Here is a 19,313-nt window from a genome sequence, read left to right on the forward strand (position 1 = left end):
CTCTCATCTGCCTCTGGCTCTTCCACAAATAGGTACACATACTCCTAGCCGCTTTCTTATCCATAAAAATGTCCTCCTTGATCTGCCCAGACCCTCACAACCTTTTGGCTACAGATTCTGGCCCAAAAAATTCCAACACCCAATGCTGCTCAGCCATTTCTCGCCAAACGCAGTTGAACACAGAATGTATAAGGAAAGGGTGTCATCAAAGAGGCCACACCTGAAAGTCAAGCTAGGCGGTGGCACGGCATCACCAGGTGAGTCCTCTGGCCTGTCACTGGGTGGGCTCCATGGTGCTCCTCCTTCCAGAGTGTCTCATCTGGCCACCTAGACACTCTTGAGGGCAGCTGGGACCTCCTTAGGCCTGACACTGGAGTAGGTACAGGGCCGGGCCACACCACCAGTGTTTCCAGTCCTGCCCTCTGCTGGATGCCCAGCCCAGCAGGGACTAGGGATGCTAAGAGGACAGTCTATGCCTACGAGGTAGTTGGGCTCCCCTCCAGAGGGAACAGTCCTACTGTTCTTCTACAGCCACACTGTATTCATCCTCGTGTGACACACTGGTGACCGGTGTTCTGTGAAGGCTAAACTGGTAATGCTACAATTTTATGTGAACATTGCTAGGTTTGAGGGGTAACTGATGTCCCACCCTTATTTATGTGTGTGTGTGTGGGGGGGTTACCTACGAACCAGCTCTGGGCAGGCCAGATGGGATGCAGCTAGGGGTATGTGACATGCACTGTGCTTACAGTGTTGATTCAAACTGGTTCCTCTGGGAGGTTGCCTGCCATCTGAACTATTCTATGATTGATTCTTGGCCAGATCTGGACCCTCAGGGTGAAAAGGACAGACAAGTCTGGAGAGCCTCTGCAGACCCTTTTCCTCCCAGGCTGCTGGGGGTGGGGTGGGCTTACAGATGGCGGGGGGGGGGGGGTCCTACAACTGCCCTCCAGCTCCACGTCCTCCTAGGGCTTTACCTGGCTCTGCCCCGAACACCCAGAAGGTGGCAGCATTGTTCCACCCACAGTAGTCCTTCACGGCACCCAAGTGGGAGGTTCATCCTCCACCCTGGATTCCACCACTACCATCACTCCCACTCCAGGGTCTTCCTGGGAGGGAGTGGAGGTCTGGGAGGAGGGGGCAGGGAGGGCAGACCTCCCAAGTCAGGGTGGATGTGAGGATCTCTTCTGGATCTGGCTATCCCCCTTTGTCCCACAGAGGAAGAACAGACCCATGGGCCTCTGCATCTACCCTGAAACAGGGGAACAAAACTGATTTTCTCCCAGGCTGCTGAGCCTGCAGTGGGTTCCAGCAACTTTCTGGGGGCTGGCTCCCTCCTGAAGAATGCCCTTGACCCTCATCACTTTGTGGGCTCCCTGGGCTGTCTGCCCTCTCCTGACCCTGGGACTGGAGGACGGGGCTGGTAATGGGAGGGGACTTTCTTACCATAGTTGGAGGCTTTGTTCATCAGGCTGTTTTTCTCCTTCTCCAGAGACCTCCTGTGAGGGGGGGGGGTAGGGGGTCAAAATGGCTCAAGCCCTTTTCCTTCTTCCCACCTAAGAGGCAGCTAGCACACCTGGGCAGGGTGGACAGATGGAACAAGGGCCCAGGTCTCTGGTGGCAGGGGGGATGGGGGGATGGAAGTCAAAGGCTAGGGCCCCAGGACAGATATGAGGGGTCAGGGCGCAGGGGCAGGGCGGGGGGGGGGGAGCATTACCTGGCCTCTGGGCTCAGCTCCGCCCCATAGAGCCTGGAGTTGACAGCCTCCAGGTCTCTCCGACACTGTGACAGCTTCTCCTCCAACCCATCAATCTGAAAGACACAGAGATGGGGAGCAGAGTCTTTCAACTTTCAAAACAGCTGGGATCCTGGGATAGGGAGGAGGGAGCCTCTAGGATTCTTTTTGGACTGCGTCTTCACCCCAGTATCTATGCTTTGCTGTCTTCTATCTCCACGAGGTACAGTCCGAGCCCCAGTGGAAACAGCTGTGGTTGCCAGGGTCTCAACGCTGCCTTGACCCCACTGGGCCAAACATGGGTTGGAGGCAGGTAGGAGTGGCCCCTCATCAGCTGTCGCCCCAGCACACGCCCCAGCTGGGCCCCACAGCAGGAGCAACTAGAGCCCTGAATGTGGCAGGTGTCTGCCCCACAGGCGTGTCCTAGAGTGAAATGAGATGATGCAGGAAGGCGTTGCCTTTCCAAAGCACTCCTCATACGATCAGACGGCAAGGGGCCAAAAAGCAGAGCCATTTCTTCACGTTGGTACACTTAATTTTAAAGTAATCTAAGTTGTAATAATATACATTTTTCCATGAGATTCAATAAAAATTCCTGAAAACAAGGCTCAGAGACACTTTATTTCTTTCTGATTTGGTTCTTATGCAAAGGCATTGACCATCATCAAGCTAGCTGTAACTTGTGGAGCAAAACAGCTAAGCTCCTGAAAGGCTGGATGCCAAAGGTATCAGTTCTCCCATTTGTTTTGATTATAGTTTCAGAGGTGTGTTCTTGGGGAAATAATCTGAGTTGTGGGAAAATGACTTATAAAATACTGGACTGGATTGCCCAAGGTCCTGACATCACACATTTGGCTTTGGAAGTTCATCTGTCTCCAGGTGTCTGTCCAATCAGCCGCCTCCCTGGGCCTGGGGCCTGCTCTTCCTGCACCGCCACCCTGCTGGTGGGAGCCTAGATTTCAGTGGATGGGAGCTCAGTGGCCCTGCGTCCCTCAAAGCAGCAGACTGAACAGTGCCTTGTGTCCCACTAATACCTGATTTTCCATTTGACTTCACTCATTCTCACCACATCCCTGGGAGGGATAGCAAATATAACTTCTGTTTCACAAATGGGGAGAACGGGCACTCAAATGGAATGACTTTTCTGAGGACTCAGAGTGGAACACCTCTCCCCTTATCAGTCTCAGGCAGTTCCGTGCTCCTGTCCTTTCTGGAGTGGCCCCTGTGCAGATGATCAACAACTGCCAAGTATGAATCCCTGAATCCCAGGCAGGTGTTCTGGGGCCAGTGTCAGCGTTGCCCCTGAAGACTCTGGGCCTTCTGCCCTTCTCCCTGGCCAGTACCCATCCTGGACACTTCTGGGTCAGCCACTTTCCCTTGTTCCAACACCCAGCTCAAACTACACATCATCTACCCCCTTTCCTGCAGCCCCAGCCTACTGCAACTCCAGCTCTGGAAGCAGGGCCCTGTGGGAGGGAGCAACTGCAGAGCCTTGAGTTAACTGCCTGGTTAATTGTGTCATTTCCCTGCTAATGGGTACCAAAGGGAGGGCTGTCCTGGGAAACAGCCCCAGCCAGGAGATGGGGCTTCTCCAGCCTGGGGAAGCCAAAGGCCATCTAGGAACCTGCGCTGCCGGGAAATGAGCAGTGGGAAGCCAGGCTCAGGGAACAGCAGCAGCCTGATGTGACAGTTAGAGGAGCCTCAGGCTGCCATGAGGCTTACCCTTCACAGCAGTGCCCCCAACACACACAGCCCAGCCCCTCAGGACCCCGAGACGTGCTGTTTCCATTTCCTGGTGCAGAAACCACAATCGGGACCAAATTCCATGCTGGGTCCCACACAAAGCTTAATTCCTGAGGCTCTATCTCCTCCATGAGGCCTTCTCTGCTGTCCTTGGCCAGAAGGTACTGCCTCCTTCTGGCCAATTAACCAGTCCTTCTCTCATGAAGCTGCGGACATACTGTATCATCCAGTTATGTGTCCCAACCTCATCTTGCCAAACTCTGGGAGCCCCGAAGGCAGATGATGTAAACCTGAAGCCCAGGGGTCAAGTCTAGCTCAGACTGGCCCATGCCACTTGTGCATGTGACTGCCTGGCCTCTAAGGATGCCTTTGTAGCTCCCGTCCTAGAAGGCTAGTGGCCATCTGTCTCCCCTTGTGGCCACCACAAGGCCTGGCCCGCTGTAATCGCTGTTTGTAGCCATGGAGGAATAAGTAGGGCTGAGCATAGGTAGGGCTAAGGGGCTAGGCCTCATATAGCACCAGATGTCTGAAACCTTCCCCTCATGCCCACAGAAGCTGGAGGAAGGTAGGAGAAGCAGTTACACAGAAGCACATGGATTATGTACTTCGTAGATTACCCAATGCCAGTGTTAGTCCTAGGTCAGCCAGATTTCTCCTTGCTGCCCCTTGGGCCAGGCCCTGGCTTGCATGTCATTCTGGGGAGGAAGTTTGGGGATTTCCATCCCTAAACACCTTTAGAAGGCTACCAGGGACCCAAACAAGGGATAATTGGCCCAGAGCAAGGCCAGGAACTCATGCTAAGCAAAATCTTTAAATTGAGGTTGGCAAACCACAGGTGGCCGAGCTAGTCTGCCGTCGTGCTCTGGGCAGGGCCTGTGGAGCTGGCAGCTGGAGGCCTTTATCTGAACAAGGCCAATTTAACTACAGTTCCACAAATACCCCGCTTTCACTTACCACTTTTTAATGAGCTTATAATAGACTAACACAAATCATGGTTTTAGGAACTCAAGTTCTAACCTCCCTCTGAATATTTATGTCCTGCTGAAGCCCTGATTCCCTTCTAAATAGCGAGTTCTCCATTATAACCCAGCTGCTTGACGTGGGCTGAGTGAGAGGAGTCTGGGACTGTTTGGAGGCTTTTCAGTAGGCCACAAGCCCATCCTCAGACAGTGATCCCACCGGCAGTCAAACACCCTGCAGCATTTGCTGAAGCGCAAGCCAGTTGTCAAGCAGCTATAATAATGGGTTGAGAAGATTCTGATGACCTGACTGCAGAAAAGGCAGGGAGAGACAGTCAGGATGCATCTTTTAGTTGTGGCTGGAGTGAGGAGTTGTGTCTACAGAGCAGAGCTGGCCCAGCAAGATGGTAACCCAGAAATAAGGGAGAGGAGCCAGAAAGTGGGCCTTAAAGGAAGCCCCTAGTTGGCTTATCAGTCAACTCTCAGTGACATGCACATGGACTATGCACTCTGCAGGCTCCTGAAACAAATCTGTAGTTTTTTCGTTAGCTTTCTCTCTGCCACCAGGCTGAAGGCAACACAGGACAAGACAGCCGGGACGAGAAGACATGGGTTAGGACAGAATGAGACAAATGTCCAGAAGATTTTGTAATAACGGTCAAAGCTGGGCAAGCAGTTGGGAAGCCTAAGTTCCTGGAAGCCTAAAATTGTAGTTCCTGAAAAGTGTGGTAACAAGGAGTCTGGGCTATACTCTTGCCACGTGTGGAGGTGACTTCCTTAATTCGGTGCCTCAGTTTATTCACGTATAAAACAAAGACAATGTTTCACGTTTCAATAAGTTGTGTACTACCCAAAGCAATCTACAGATTTAATGTGATCCCTATCAAATTACCCAGGACATTTTTCACAGAATTAGAACAAATAATCCTAAAATTTATATGGAATCACAAAAGACCCAGAATTGCCAAAGCATTACTGAAGAAAAAGAATGAAGCTGGAGGAATAACCCTCCCAGACTTCAGACAATACTACAGAGCTAGTCAAAACAGCATGGTATTGGTACAAAAACAGACATAAGGATCAATGGAACAGAATAGAGAACCCAGAAATAAACCCACAAACTTTTGGTCAATTAAACTTTGACAAAGGAGGCAAGAACATACAATGGAGTAAAGATAGTCTCTTCAGCAAACAGTATTGGGATAACTGGACAGCTGCATGTAAATCAATGAAGTTAGAATACTCCCTCACACCATACACAACAATAAACTCAAAATGCTTAAAGACTTAAACATAAGGCAAGACACTATAAACCTCTGAGAAGAAAATATAGGCAAAGCATTATCCAACATAAATCTCAGCAATAATCCCCTGGGCAGTCTACCCAGGCAATAGAGATAAAAGCAAAATTAAACAAATGGGACCTAATTAAATTTATAAGCTTTTGCACAGCAAAGGAAACCATAAGCAAAACAAAAAGACAGCCTATAGAATGGGAGAAAATATTTGCAAACTATGAGACTGACAAAGGCTTAATTTCCAGAATATATAAACAGCTCATACAACTTAAGAAAAAGAAAAAAACCCAACCCAAAAGTGGGCAGAAGACCTAAACAAGCAATTCTTCAATGAAGACATATGAATGGCCAATAGGCACATGAAAAAATGCTTAGTATCGCTAATTATCAGAGAAACGCAAATCAAAACTACAATGAAGTATCACCTCACACCAGTCAGAATGGCCATCATTCAAAAGTCCACAAACAATAAATGCTGGGGAGGGTGTGGAGAAAAGGGAACCCTCCTACACTACTCGTGGGAATGTAGTTTGGTGCAGCCATTATGGAAAACAGTATGGAGATTCCTCAAAAGACTAAAAACAGACTTACTATATGATCCAGCACTCCCACTCCGGGCATCTATCTAGAGGGAACCTTAATTCAAAAAGATACATGCACCCCAATGTCCATAACAGCACTATTTACAATAGCCAAGACATGGAAACAACCTAAATGCCACTGACAGATGACTGGATAAAGAACTTGTGGTATAGTTACACAATGGAATACTACTCAGCCATAAAAAATAATAAAATAATGCCATTTGCAGCAACATGGATGGACCTGGAGAATGTCATTCTAAGTGAAGTATGCCGGAAAGAGAAAGAAAAAAATACCATAAGATATCATTTATATGTGGAAACTTAAAAAAAAAAAAGATGAACTTATTTACAAAACAGAAACAGACTCACAAACACAGAAAACAAACCTATGGTTACCAGAGGGGGAATGGAGTGGGAAGGGATAAATTGGGAGTTGGAGATTTGCAGACACTTTATATATAAAAAAGATAAACAACAAGCTTATAGTGTATAGCATAGTGAACTATATTCAATATCTTGTAGTATCATCTGGTGAAAAAGAATATGAAAATGAATATATGTGTTCATGTATGACTGAAACATTACGCTGTACACCAGAAATAGACACACTGTAAACTGACTACACTTCAATAAAAATATATAATACAAAAAAAATTTGTTGTGCAGACAATACGAAGCAATACACATAAGGTGCTTAGAATAGTGCCTAACACACATAGTGGGGGTCTAACAAGTGTTTGCTATTATTCTTTTTTTAAAAAAATTTTTTTAATGGAAGTCCTGGGGACTGAACCTGGGACCTTATGCATGCTGAGCTAACACTCTACCACTGAGCTGCACCCTCCCCACTGTTTGCTATCATTATTATCAGAGAACGTGTTTCACTAGATCTTTAGGGAATAAAAAGGAGGTTTTTTTTATTGAGTTCATTTGTGGCAAGAGTAAGAAGAGATGAAGCAGTGGTGTGTGATGCAGAGAAATCTCTATTGGTCACTGGCTGGCAGCAGTGGAAAGGGGAGTCCCTCTGGCTCGGATATGGCCATCCTGAGTCTGTGGAGGGGCTCAGCAGGGGTGGGGCCTGCAGGGTAGACCATCAGAACAGTAATGCCTCTACAAGCCGGCCTCTCCAGCTGGTTCGGGACATGGCATGCTCAGAACCTCATGATCCTGCCTGGAGATGAAGCTGGGTGGGGTTCTGGAACCGGTGCCAAGTTGTAGAGACTGGGCCTGGTGGAAGCCGAGGATGAGAGGCCTAGAGCAGCATCTAAGGGCAGAACAGACTCAGTGGACAGCAGGTCAATTGGCAGGAAGGGCATGGCTGGCCCAGCTGGTTCAGTGCTGGGACTTCCCTGGAGCTGTAGGGAGGGAGCATTGCTGGCTGTGACTGTCATAGGTAAAGTAACAGCCCAGGTAAGGACTGAGACAGACAGTCATTCAGGCACAATATGGGGTCAGAGAGAGGATGCCCCCGATGTACAATAGCATGAATAAAAGAAGTGTCCATGCATCACGTTTATACTCAGAAGACCAAGTGTCCGTGTTTATATAGGGAAAAGAACATTGTGTCTAAGTCACTGAGATGACAGTCAGTAGGTGATGCATGGCTACAGAGGGACCCAAGGAATCAGAAAGGCAGTGGTGTGAGTTCTTACCAGTTAGCAAACTGCCTTCTGACAAGTCACACAGTGCCAAGGACATGGTAGGTGTTAGGTAAACTCGTGGGCAAGTAGTTCAGGGGACTGGGAAGTAGGTGGTGAGTGTGCAGGGTGTCCTGGTGGGAAAGTCTACCTTTGACCCCGAGACCAGCAGTGCCTAAAATCTACCCAAAGGGAAGAAGTGAAGGAGAGGGAGGGAGGGAGGAAAGGTACATGAGGCAGGGAGTGGGAAGGAGCATCCTTCAAGTAGGAGGGAGCTGAGGGCCCAGGGGAGGCCCAGGAGACAGAATCAAGGAAGTCTGTACTTTATCAGGAAATATTCACAAGGGATTCCTCCACAGTTAGGATGGGAGCTGGCTTTCTTATTGAAGCATGGACTTGGGGATCGGAGCCTGGAGGGTGACTTTGTGAGTGGGCAGAGGAACAGGCTCAGTGAGGAGAAGCGTAGGACTAAAGATTGTCCACAGAGGTGGTGTTTTCTGCAGAAGAATGTGAAACTCTGATGTCAGACTGACAGTAAAGGCCAGCAGAGGTCCCAACCCCAGCCAAGTGGGGCCATTGCTCCTGCTGGCACGTGCCCAGGGAAGAAAGGCTTCTTCATTTCCAGTCACCAGGGGTAGGGTCTCTTCCCACTGCCTTCCTCCAGGATCCCTCCCCTCAGACACAGCTCTGAGTGCTCTGTGCTCCCCGCAGCGTCCACAGGCGGTTCAGTAGCCCCAAGCCAGCTAAGCAAAATCACCTCTGCCACCCGACTTGGGGACTAACACCCTATTCTCAGAGCTTCACGGAAGTCTTCCTTGGGTCCTATATGCCATAAAACCACTGAGTTAAGAGAAACTATAAAATTCACCCAGAAACCCCAGGAGGCGTCTTTTCAGGAGTGTGGAGCCTCCTGGAATGGAAGTCCCAATTGAGGCCTCTTTGGGGGCAGGGAAGGTGAGTGCCAGCTCCCACACCATAACTGCCCAGTACACTGGTCTGGTCAGGCCCCACAGGGGCCCAGCTCCAGGTCTGACTGCTGCCCAGGCCTCACCAGCAGCTTTTATTCTGCTGACAAGCACGAGCCACAGGCTGTCACTCTCCTATTGAAGGTGGCTGAATGATGCTACCAAGAACATCTCAACAGCCTGGGAGGTGGCTCCCTGCCTACTCCCTAAGGACCCACTGTCCAGGGTAGAGTTTCTCCTGGGAAAGGGCTGAGGCACCCTTGGGGCTTGGCACTGCCAGGCAAGCCACTCTGCTTTCTGGTTTAGGGAGTCATTTCCGGTCTTGCTGGCCTTGCTCTTGGGAGCTTCTGGGCACTGAGTGACAAGAAGTGGCTGGGAATGAGTTATCCTCAGGAGTCAAGCAGCGGTCATGGAGCATTAACTGCTCCTGCTGGACACTGAGACCTAATAAAGAGCACAGCGTTGAGGTACCTGAGCCCAACAAAAATCACGGAGTTCCGCGTGTCTGGATGGCACAGCACATGTCAAAGCAGCATCCAGAAGCCCAAAGTCCACAATAATACCAGTAGCAGCAAACACTTCTGTAGCGGGCCTACATGCCAGGCACTGCTCTAAGCGCTTCCCACGATTCCCTCACAGAACGCTCACAACAGCCCTGGGCGCTGAGCAGTAGCATCAGCGTCCACATTTTGTGGATGAGGAAACTCGGGCCATGGAGACAAAGTAGCTTGTCCAGGGTCCCACAGCCAGTACCCGGGGAGCCGGGCGGTGGGAGCTGCCCGACCACATGGGCAAAGCGCAGAGCCACCAGCTCTGAGCCACTCTTAGCTCCCGGGCGTAACCTCTGCTCCTTATACCCTGAGCCAGGCAGCTTGTGGGCAGCTTCCCACACGCCCCTCAATGTCTGCATCAACTCTGTAAGTAAGAGACTGTCCCCATTTCACAGAGGAGCACACTCCCGCACAGAGAATTTAAGCAACCTGCCCTAGGATGTGCCGATGGGAAGTGGCAGAATTGGGGTCTGAATCTGGGTTTTTTTGCTTCAGAGATATGCTCTCTCCACCACTTCAAGCTCTTTCTCCGAAATCCCTCATGAAAACATTCACGACAAAAGTTCTGTGGAACAAAATCATTCCACATCCCAGTCAAAGCTCGTATAAGCTTGTTGATCTGGCTTTAACAGATTCTCTACCCTGAATAATCTTATACAGGGCTTTGCTTGGTTTCTGTCCACATAACAGATACTCGCTGTGAGGGAAGAACCGGACTGAAATCTGTTTGCTTGGAGACAGTGAGACAGGAGCCCAGCGTCTGTCCTCACAGTGAAGGCAATTACCCTCCAATTCCCGGTCTCACAGACACCCCAGCCTACACCCCCAGATCACTTACACTGCCACAGCACCCTCCAAAACACACACAGGGCAGTCCAGGCCTGGTTTCAAGAAGGAAAAAAGTAGGCTAGTTGGGCCTGATAAGCCCTTCTTTCCCTACAGCCTTCTTTTCACTTGCTAACAATTCACAGCCCAGAGAGTGGTGTCAGCTGTTTCATCTCCAGCCCCAGCAGTATGGGAACTGGATTTCTGGAAATCCACTCATTTTCACACATCAGGGAGGCCCCAGGACGTTTACCGTAATGAGTAGAGAAGCCAGACCGCCTGCCCAGATGGTCTCTGGCAAGAGTGAAGGGGCTTCCCATCGGGGGCCTTGAGGCCACACAGCCAAGTCACATGGGGGTCAGGGGCCTCGATTTTCCAGGTGACTAGCCTCAAACCCCAAGGGACCAATTACCCTGATACTGCTTAAGGGATGTTCTTCTATGAAGGAGGATCTGTCGGGGGTCAGAAAACAGAAACCTCTGCCATGGCTCCAAAATCATCAGAAATTTTCCTCCTAAGCTGGGGAGATGAAGACAGTACACCGCTCGTTTTTAATCCATGAACAATTTTCAGGAAAAGCAGAGAGCCAAGGGGCTTGTCACTTCTCTGGAGAGTCACCACCTGCCCCAGGTCAGGAACATGAGGGGCCCTACCAAAGCCCGTGGAAGCTCTGAGGCCTTGAGACCTTCTGGCCTGCTGAGCAGCTCTGCAAGCAGTCCTCACCTGGAGCCTTCAGCTGTCCCTGGACCAGAACATTGTTTAAGGTTTGTTTTCTCTTCTTTCTTCCAATATATATTTTTTGATAAATTAGCAAAAGCTTCTTCATCGCTGAAGGGCTCAAAGCACTTTTCAAGAATTGGCATCCACCCCATGCCTTATGAATTCATTAATTAAGATGCTGGCAAACAGCCACTCCACACATGCTGACATCCAGCCACGTTAGGTAATGAGGTTTTAGTCTCCTGACCCCCGTCAAGTGGAGTGGAGCCAGACACTGGCTGCAGAGAGAAATCACCTGCCCAGTGGCGACCTGTCGCTTGTGCCTGGCAGCAGGTGAGGCTCATTTAATGGTCAGCTATCCTTGAACAGTGTCCGCACACTGTGAGCCTTTCTCCCAGCCCCTGGCAGGGTGGCTCCCCAGCAAGACAAGCGGCCAGCCACCTGTTCCACTGTGGCCCCCTGACCTCTGACCAGCAAAACACCCAACTGGGCCCAGAAGACAGGGGTGAGAGTTCAAGTGCTTCCTCCAGCCACTCAAGCCAATTCTGTAATATTTATTGACAGTCCACTAGGCTGCTTCTCTCTTGTTTCAGAAAATTGGTAGGTTCCCAGCAGCCTTGTACACAGCCTGTTCCAGAACTGAGACTGTTTCCATCCATACTTAGTGCTTCTGTCCCTCCCTGCCCTCAGGGAGCTCACAGCCGTGGCTGACATGACACAAATAATTACAAATGTCCAGGCTCCTTTCCACCTGGTGCACATCCTGCTTCACTCATTTTCTCCTCTCAACCTACCACCTCTCCTTCATTGTCACTGATCCTGGCCTCTTTTTCGGATAAGAATTCCAGTGAATTTTAAATGACTCCTATTAACTTTTATTCCCTCTATCAGATACTATCAGTTGGCCAACACAACATAGATTCCCAACCCCTCCTCCTCTGTCTGCCTCCACCATAGAGGTTAGAAAAGCTCAACAGCTGCTCTCCCAGCCTCACTGCAGCTAGGCATGGTCATGACCCAGCTCTGGCCAATGAGATGTTCCATTAGTCAGCTGGGAGACTCCTGGGAGAGCTTATTCTTTGCTGATAAAAGGGACAAGGAGTATTATTATTCCTTTTTTTTTTCTGATTTAAAATTGAATATAATGACTACAGCTGTGACAGCTATCTTGTGACTAGGAGGAAACAGCTAGATAATGCAGAAATATCAGCCCTGACAAAGCTGAGCTTTCAAATCAATGCCAATAACCACCTCCCTCCAGATTTCTTGGGATGAGAAAAAAAAGTATACTCCTATTTGTTTAGGTCACAGAAGTCAGTTTTCTGTAACCTGTAGTGAAAAGCTTCCTAACCTGATAGATTTTTGTACTAGGAACCAGATCCAACCAAGTTATCCCCTTTAAAAAGGATGTCAGCTAAGACACTGCATATCTGTTAACTTAAGATCAACTAGCTGTTGAAACATCTAAAGACACCAAGATGAATGGTCCAGCTGCAGGAAAAAAAAAAGTACTCCACCAAAACTGAATTAAGAAGAAATAGATCATTTGAACAGACCAATCACTAGAAGTGAAACAGAATCAGCAATAAAAAAAACCTTCCTGCAAACGGAAGTCCAGGACCAGATGGCTTCACTGGGGAATTCTATCAAACATACAAAGAAGAGCTCATACCAATCCTTCTCAAACTCTTCCAAAAGACTGAGAGGAGGGAACACTCCCAAACTCATTCTATGAAGCCACCAACACCCTGACAACAAAGCCAAAGACACTACCAAAATAGAAAGCTATAAGCCAATATTGTTGATGAACATAGTTGCAAAAATCCTCAACAAAATATTAGCAAACAGAATCCAACAACATACATAAAAGATTATACACCATGATCAAGATGGATTCATCCCAGGGACACAAGGATGGTTCAACATATGCAAATCAATCAATGTGATACACCACATCAACAAGAGAAAGGACAAAAATCACACGATCACCTCAATAAAGAAAAAGCATTTGATAAAATTCAACACCCATTTATGATAAAAATTCTTAACAAAGTTGGTACAGAGGGAATATTTCTCAACATAATAAAAGCTATTTATCACAAACCTACAACCAGCTTAATACTCAACAGTGAAAGCTGAAAGTCTTCCCTCTAAAATCTGGAACAAGACAAGGATGCCAACTCTCACCACTTCTATTCAATATAGTATTGGCAGTCCTAGCCATAACAATTAGACAAGAAAAAGAAAGAAAAGGGATCCAAATTGGAAAACAAGAGGTAAAATTGTCATTATATGCAGATGACATTATACTATATATAGAAAACCCTAAAGGCTCCACACAAAAACTGCTAGAGCTGATAAAAAACTTCGGCAAGGGAGCAGGGAGCAGGATACAAGACCAACATACAGAAATCAGTAGCATTTCTTTCACTAACAATGAAATGTCAGAAAAGGAAAGTAACGAAACAATCCCTTTTAAAATTGCATCCCCCAAAATAAAATACTTAAGAATAAATCTGACCAAGGAAGTGAAAGACCTATATGTGGAGAACTACAAGACATTGACTAAGGAAATTAAAGATGACTTTAAGAAATGGAAAGATATCCCATGTTCTTGGATTGGAAGAATTAATATTATTAAAACGGCCATACTACCCAAAGCAATCTACAGATTTAATGTGATCCCTATCAAATTACCCAGGACATTTTTCACAGAATTAGAACAAATAATCCTAAAATTTATATGGAATCACAAAAGACCCAGAATTGCCAAAGCATTACTGAAGAAAAAGAATGAAGCTGGAGGAATAACCCTCCCAGACTTCAGACAATACTACAGAGCTAGTCAAAACAGCATGGTATTGGTACAAAAACAGACATAAGGATCAATGGAACAGAATAGAGAACCCAGAAATAAACCCACAAACTTTTGGTCAATTAAACTTTGACAAAGGAGGCAAGAACATACAATGGAGTAAAGATAGTCTCTTCAGCAAACAGTATTGGGATAACTGGACAGCTGCATGTAAATCAATGAAGTTAGAATACTCCCTCACACCATACACAACAATAAACTCAAAATGCTTAAAGACTTAAACATAAGGCAAGACACTATAAACCTCTGAGAAGAAAATATAGGCAAAGCATTATCCAACATAAATCTCAGCAATAATCCCCTGGGCAGTCTACCCAGGCAATAGAGATAAAAGCAAAATTAAACAAATGGGACCTAATTAAATTTATAAGCTTTTGCACAGCAAAGGAAACCATAAGCAAAACAAAAAGACAGCCTATAGAATGGGAGAAAATATTTGCAAACTATGAGACTGACAAAGGCTTAATTTCCAGAATATATAAACAGCTCATACAACTTAAGAAAAAGAAAAAAACCCAACCCAAAAGTGGGCAGAAGACCTAAACAAGCAATTCTTCAATGAAGACATATGAATGGCCAATAGGCACATGAAAAAATGCTTAGTATCGCTAATTATCAGAGAAACGCAAATCAAAACTACAATGAAGTATCACCTCACACCAGTCAGAATGGCCATCATTCAAAAGTCCACAAACAATAAATGCTGGGGAGGGTGTGGAGAAAAGGGAACCCTCCTACACTACTCGTGGGAATGTAGTTTGGTGCAGCCATTATGGAAAACAGTATGGAGATTCCTCAAAAGACTAAAAACAGACTTACTATATGATCCAGCACTCCCACTCCGGGCATCTATCTAGAGGGAACCTTAATTCAAAAAGATACATGCACCCCAATGTCCATAACAGCACTATTTACAATAGCCAAGACATGGAAACAACCTAAATGCCACTGACAGATGACTGGATAAAGAACTTGTGGTATAGTTACACAATGGAATACTACTCAGCCATAAAAAATAATAAAATAATGCCATTTGCAGCAACATGGATGGACCTGGAGAATGTCATTCTAAGTGAAGTATGCCGGAAAGAGAAAGAAAAATACCGTAAGATATCACTTATATGTGGAATCTAAAAAAAAAAAAGATGAACTTATTTACAAAACAGAAACAGACTCACAAACACAGAAAACAAACTTATGGTTACTAGGGGAAGGGGGTGGGAAGGGATAAACTGGGAGTTCAAGATTTACAGATACTAACTAATATATAAAAATAGATAAACAACAAGCTTATAGTGTATAGCATAGTGAACTATATTCTATATCTTGTACTAACATCTGGTGAAAAAGAATATGAAAACGAATATATGTACGTTCCTGTATGACTGAAGTATTGCGCTGTACACCAGAATTTGACACAACATTGTAAACTGACCATACTTCAATTAAGAACAAAAAATGTACAATGACCAAGTAACAGCTCATTACTATCAGACTAAAAAACAGGTTTCACATCAGCCAAAATCCTATCAGCATTCAGACTGAAATTAAACCTTTCCCTCAGCCAGAATTCTCCTATCAATTTAGACTGAAATACAACTTTACCCTCTTTCCACACAACTTGAAAATCAGTACCAAAGCTGGTGATTTCTCATCTGAATTATAATTCTCTCCTTCTATTCAGAATTAACTCTCAGAACCTAGTTTTTTTCAAATCTGAGATCTCATAAGCTGACAAATGAGTTGGATGTAAAGGCCTTGAGAGGAGCCACAAGTGGGGAAGGCTGCGAGGTGCCTGGGTGTCCTGTGAGGTGCCTGCCCCATATACCTGGCCTGAGTCAGCCCTCAGGGGGAGTGCTGCCTGCTCAGTAATTGCTTCATTACAAGTGGAGACTGTTTGCAGGTGCTGAGATCACTCACTTGTGGGGATTTTATTGCACTCGTCAGATCAACAAACATTTTTGATTAAAAGCCACTTCACTGGCTCTGAGCACACGACTTTTAATAACAGGACAGTATCTACTGCTACCCAGCACCAACGCACATTCAACACTGAGATCTGCAGGGGGCAACGGAGAAACAAGGTGAGGAGACAGTCAGATGCCAAGTTTTTCCTCAAGCGCACAGTTGCAGAGCTCAAATCTTAGAATATACAAGCAAAAAGTAATCTAGACATTAAGATGGCCAATGTAAATATCTATACTGGTATCGGACAAGCTAAAAAAAAAAAAAAGTGGGCGAATGTGACTGATACAAGGCACTAGGAGAGCATGTACTCCACCAAATTAAAACACTTTTAAAACCTGTGTCAGCCAAACAAAAGACACCTCTGATCATCTATGATCCATATTTGGACCATAGTCAGTGAGTCTGTAATCCCCAGTGAAGTTCAAGTCCTTCATGTTACAGATGAGGAAACAAAAGTTCAAACAAGGGGCCATGATGGAAGGTCGCAAAAGAACTACAAAGGCTACTGATAAGAAAGCACTGTTTGTTGATTATTCACTGTGTGTAGGCATGTTCTAGGCACTTTACATATATTGTCTCATTTAATCCTCAAACCTACACTGTGAGGTAAGATGCAGTCTGCTAAGGAGACTGCCAGCCATCCACTAAAACACACTCCAAAGTAATGGCACTGTAGTAGGGCTCGCAGCCTCCTAGCTGATGAATGCCACCTCCCTTGCAGTAAGTGAGGCCTTGCATCTGAGCTGCATTTTAACCAACGGAGAGTGAGCACTTGGAGCCCAGTACGGCAGTGAGTGTGCTTCCTCCACTCTCTTTCCCTATCAGTGGACACCTCAATGGTGTGCAACCTAGTTTCATTTATGAGGTGACAACAAGGTCCTGGGGGATGGCAGAGCCACAAGATGGAAGGAATATGGCAGAACCACTACTGTCCTGATACTCTAGACCAGGAGTTAGCAAACTATGGTCTGTGGGCCAAATACAGTCCACTAGTTTCTATAAATACAGTTTTATTGGAACACTCATTAATTTCTATACTGTCTATGGCTGCTTTTGTGCTAAGACAGCCTATCTGAGTATAGCTGACTCTCATTATTTGCGATAGTTTACAAAGTTGCCAACAATGAATTAGCAAATACTGAACCAGGTTAGGTTCCTAGGAGCCTCTGGTCTCAATATTTTTATCAGCTAATCAATACAAAATCTTGTTTTGTGTGTGTTTCTATTTAAAGAGACCTTATTTAATATATGTTGTTGATTCATTAACAATGAACTCACATCCAACAGCACAAAAACTCATGCCTGAAAAAGCATATCTAACACATACATTTTCTCTGTATGGCATGCCACAGCCTTCTTGCACTTTGGAAAGCTAAACAGTACTTCAGCACTACACTTGTGGGCTGTTTTTAAACAGCAAAATCACCAATAAAAAAAAAAATGCAAGAAATATGGCAGTAAATAAACCAGAAAAAGGACACTTGTTTACAGCACACTGAAGAACTGGAAGACACAGCATTGCCTTGTTCAACCTTAACTGGACACGTGGGCCTCAGGTGAATCAAATCTCACTGCTTTCAGTTTGTTAATTACTGCAAGTCTTTCAAGTACTGAAGTGGGGGTTACAAACATTTTAGCAAGTAGACAAATTCACAAATACAAAATATCTGAATAATGAGGATCAACTGCAGTTGCAATAGAAACAATACAGCCCAAAAAGCCTAAAATATTTACTATCTGATCCTTTTTAGACAACATCTGCCAATCCCTGCTTTAGCGTGTCGGAAAAAAAGAAAATCTTATTCTTGAAGCCACTGAATGCTAGGGTTTCCCTCTTATAGCAGTTTATCATATCCTAATACAGGCTATAAAATCTATGCTCTTCCCACTTCATAGTGCCATCTCATTTTACCATCTATATTCTCTTTTACAAGGGGATTCACATTTCCATCAACCTTTTTTCCTATCAAGTAGGTAAATATTTCTCAAGGGATGGTACTAAAACCTCTTGCATAAGCATGGGTGTTACTTGTTTAAAATGCAGGTTCTTTGTTAAATTATTTACATACCCAAGTCCTACTGAATTACTCAGGATGGGGGAAAATTCAACTTTCCATTTTTAACAAGACAGATAATTCTCAATATATTCTTACGTTTGAGAATCACTGAACTGGCAAAAAGCTCAAGAAGACTGTTACCCCGTATCTTTCTTGCAACCCCTGGGAGAGTGACCTAAAAGAACTGTAACACAGGAGGAACAAGATGCACCAGAAAGCAAATCACCTGTGCATGATTCTCAGCGCCTCAACCACTTTAACTTGGGCTCTACTTGAAACCTATTTCCCTTCCTCATCCATAAAAATCTCATAGGCTTGTAATGAGAATTAACCAAGAGTGTAAATAACATAGCAGTTGCTCAATACGTATCAATTTTCTTTCCCTTCCAAATGTAATTATTTGTAAGCTCTTTGGGAACACCACCATTCCAGAATTCTCTACAAATTCCCATAGGTCCCCAGAGTAATTTTCAAGCTACACGCTTCACGACCCCAGAGGAAAAATTTCCCATCTCAGGGGACATTTAACCCACCAGTAATATATTAAACAGTATGGTCTTCCTCATCTTTGGAGGGCCCCTCATCTATAGGTTTCTACCCCTTTGGGATCCCCCTTACCTCCGAGTACCTGCCCCTTTTGGCTCTCCTTTATTTAAACGTCTCCCTCAGGGACGATTTCCGTGTCCCACACCGTTTGGGGCTCCCCTTCACCTCCGTGTCTCTTCCCTCTGGAGGCCCCCTCACTTTCTGTTCCCACCTCTCGTCTCCCTACCCCCACCCCCGCCGCCCGGCTCTCCAACATTCGGTTCCCCCATCCGGCCCTCTCACGATCCTCGCGTTCCTCTCCGAAACCCACGTCGTCTTCGCTTCCTCCCCTCACCTCTTTCTCCAACCTGCGGCCCGGCCGACCACCACCCCGCCGCAGGGAGAAAGCAGTTAATGATGTAGCCTACCCCCAATTTCTCCCCTTACCTCTACAGCGACGCCCAGATTCTCCCGCTTCTTTTTAGTCATGTTACTTGCCGGAATCCCGCAGTCATTATTGGACGCGCCCACCAGTGGCATCACGCATGCGCAAACACTCGTGCTTCTCCCTCATTGGCCGCCGAGGTGGCGGGAGGTGGAGCTGCTGGCAGTCGCCATCTTGGCGCGGCCATGTTTATGAGGGGCAATCGTTATTTGAAGCCTCCGCCTAGCGGGCCATGAGAGGAGAGTAACTAGATTGGCCCGGGAGGAGCGGTGGCCCGCCCAGGGGTGGAGCTGCCTCTTTCTTTACTAATTCAAAGCCACTTAACAGCCTAGAGAGACGCTTTTTTCACGCCATCGTCTTCTGTGCCCTTCATCCTTTTAGTGACCACCCCGCCCAGCTGAGGCCAGTTTCCCCCCCTTCAGTTCT

At 46.3% G+C, this 19,313-nt stretch overlaps 1 protein-coding gene across 5 annotated transcripts in view; it reads right to left on the minus strand.

Moving 5' to 3' along the window:
• The window catches only part of CCDC167 (coiled-coil domain containing 167), a 31,645-nt gene extending 12,664 nt beyond the window's left edge, over window positions 1-18,981 (minus strand). For all 5 annotated transcript variants that reach the window (XR_012501125.1, XR_012501122.1, XR_012501123.1 and 2 more), the window contains exons 1-3: window positions 18,890-18,981; window positions 1,718-1,812; window positions 1,447-1,499 (exon numbers count right to left, since the gene is read on the minus strand). Coding sequence is in view for 1 of the 5 variants with exons in the window: in XM_010948978.3 (XP_010947280.1) it covers window positions 1,447-1,499; window positions 1,718-1,812; window positions 18,890-18,931 (190 nt within the window). In the remaining 4 variants the exon portion in view is untranslated. The remainder of the gene's footprint in view (window positions 1-1,446; window positions 1,500-1,717; window positions 1,813-18,889) is intronic.
• Window positions 18,982-19,313: the final 332 nt, after the last annotated feature.

Source organism: Camelus bactrianus, chromosome 20 (assembly GCF_048773025.1).
Source record: "Camelus bactrianus isolate YW-2024 breed Bactrian camel chromosome 20, ASM4877302v1, whole genome shotgun sequence".
Taxonomy (NCBI): Eukaryota; Metazoa; Chordata; class Mammalia; order Artiodactyla; family Camelidae; genus Camelus; species Camelus bactrianus.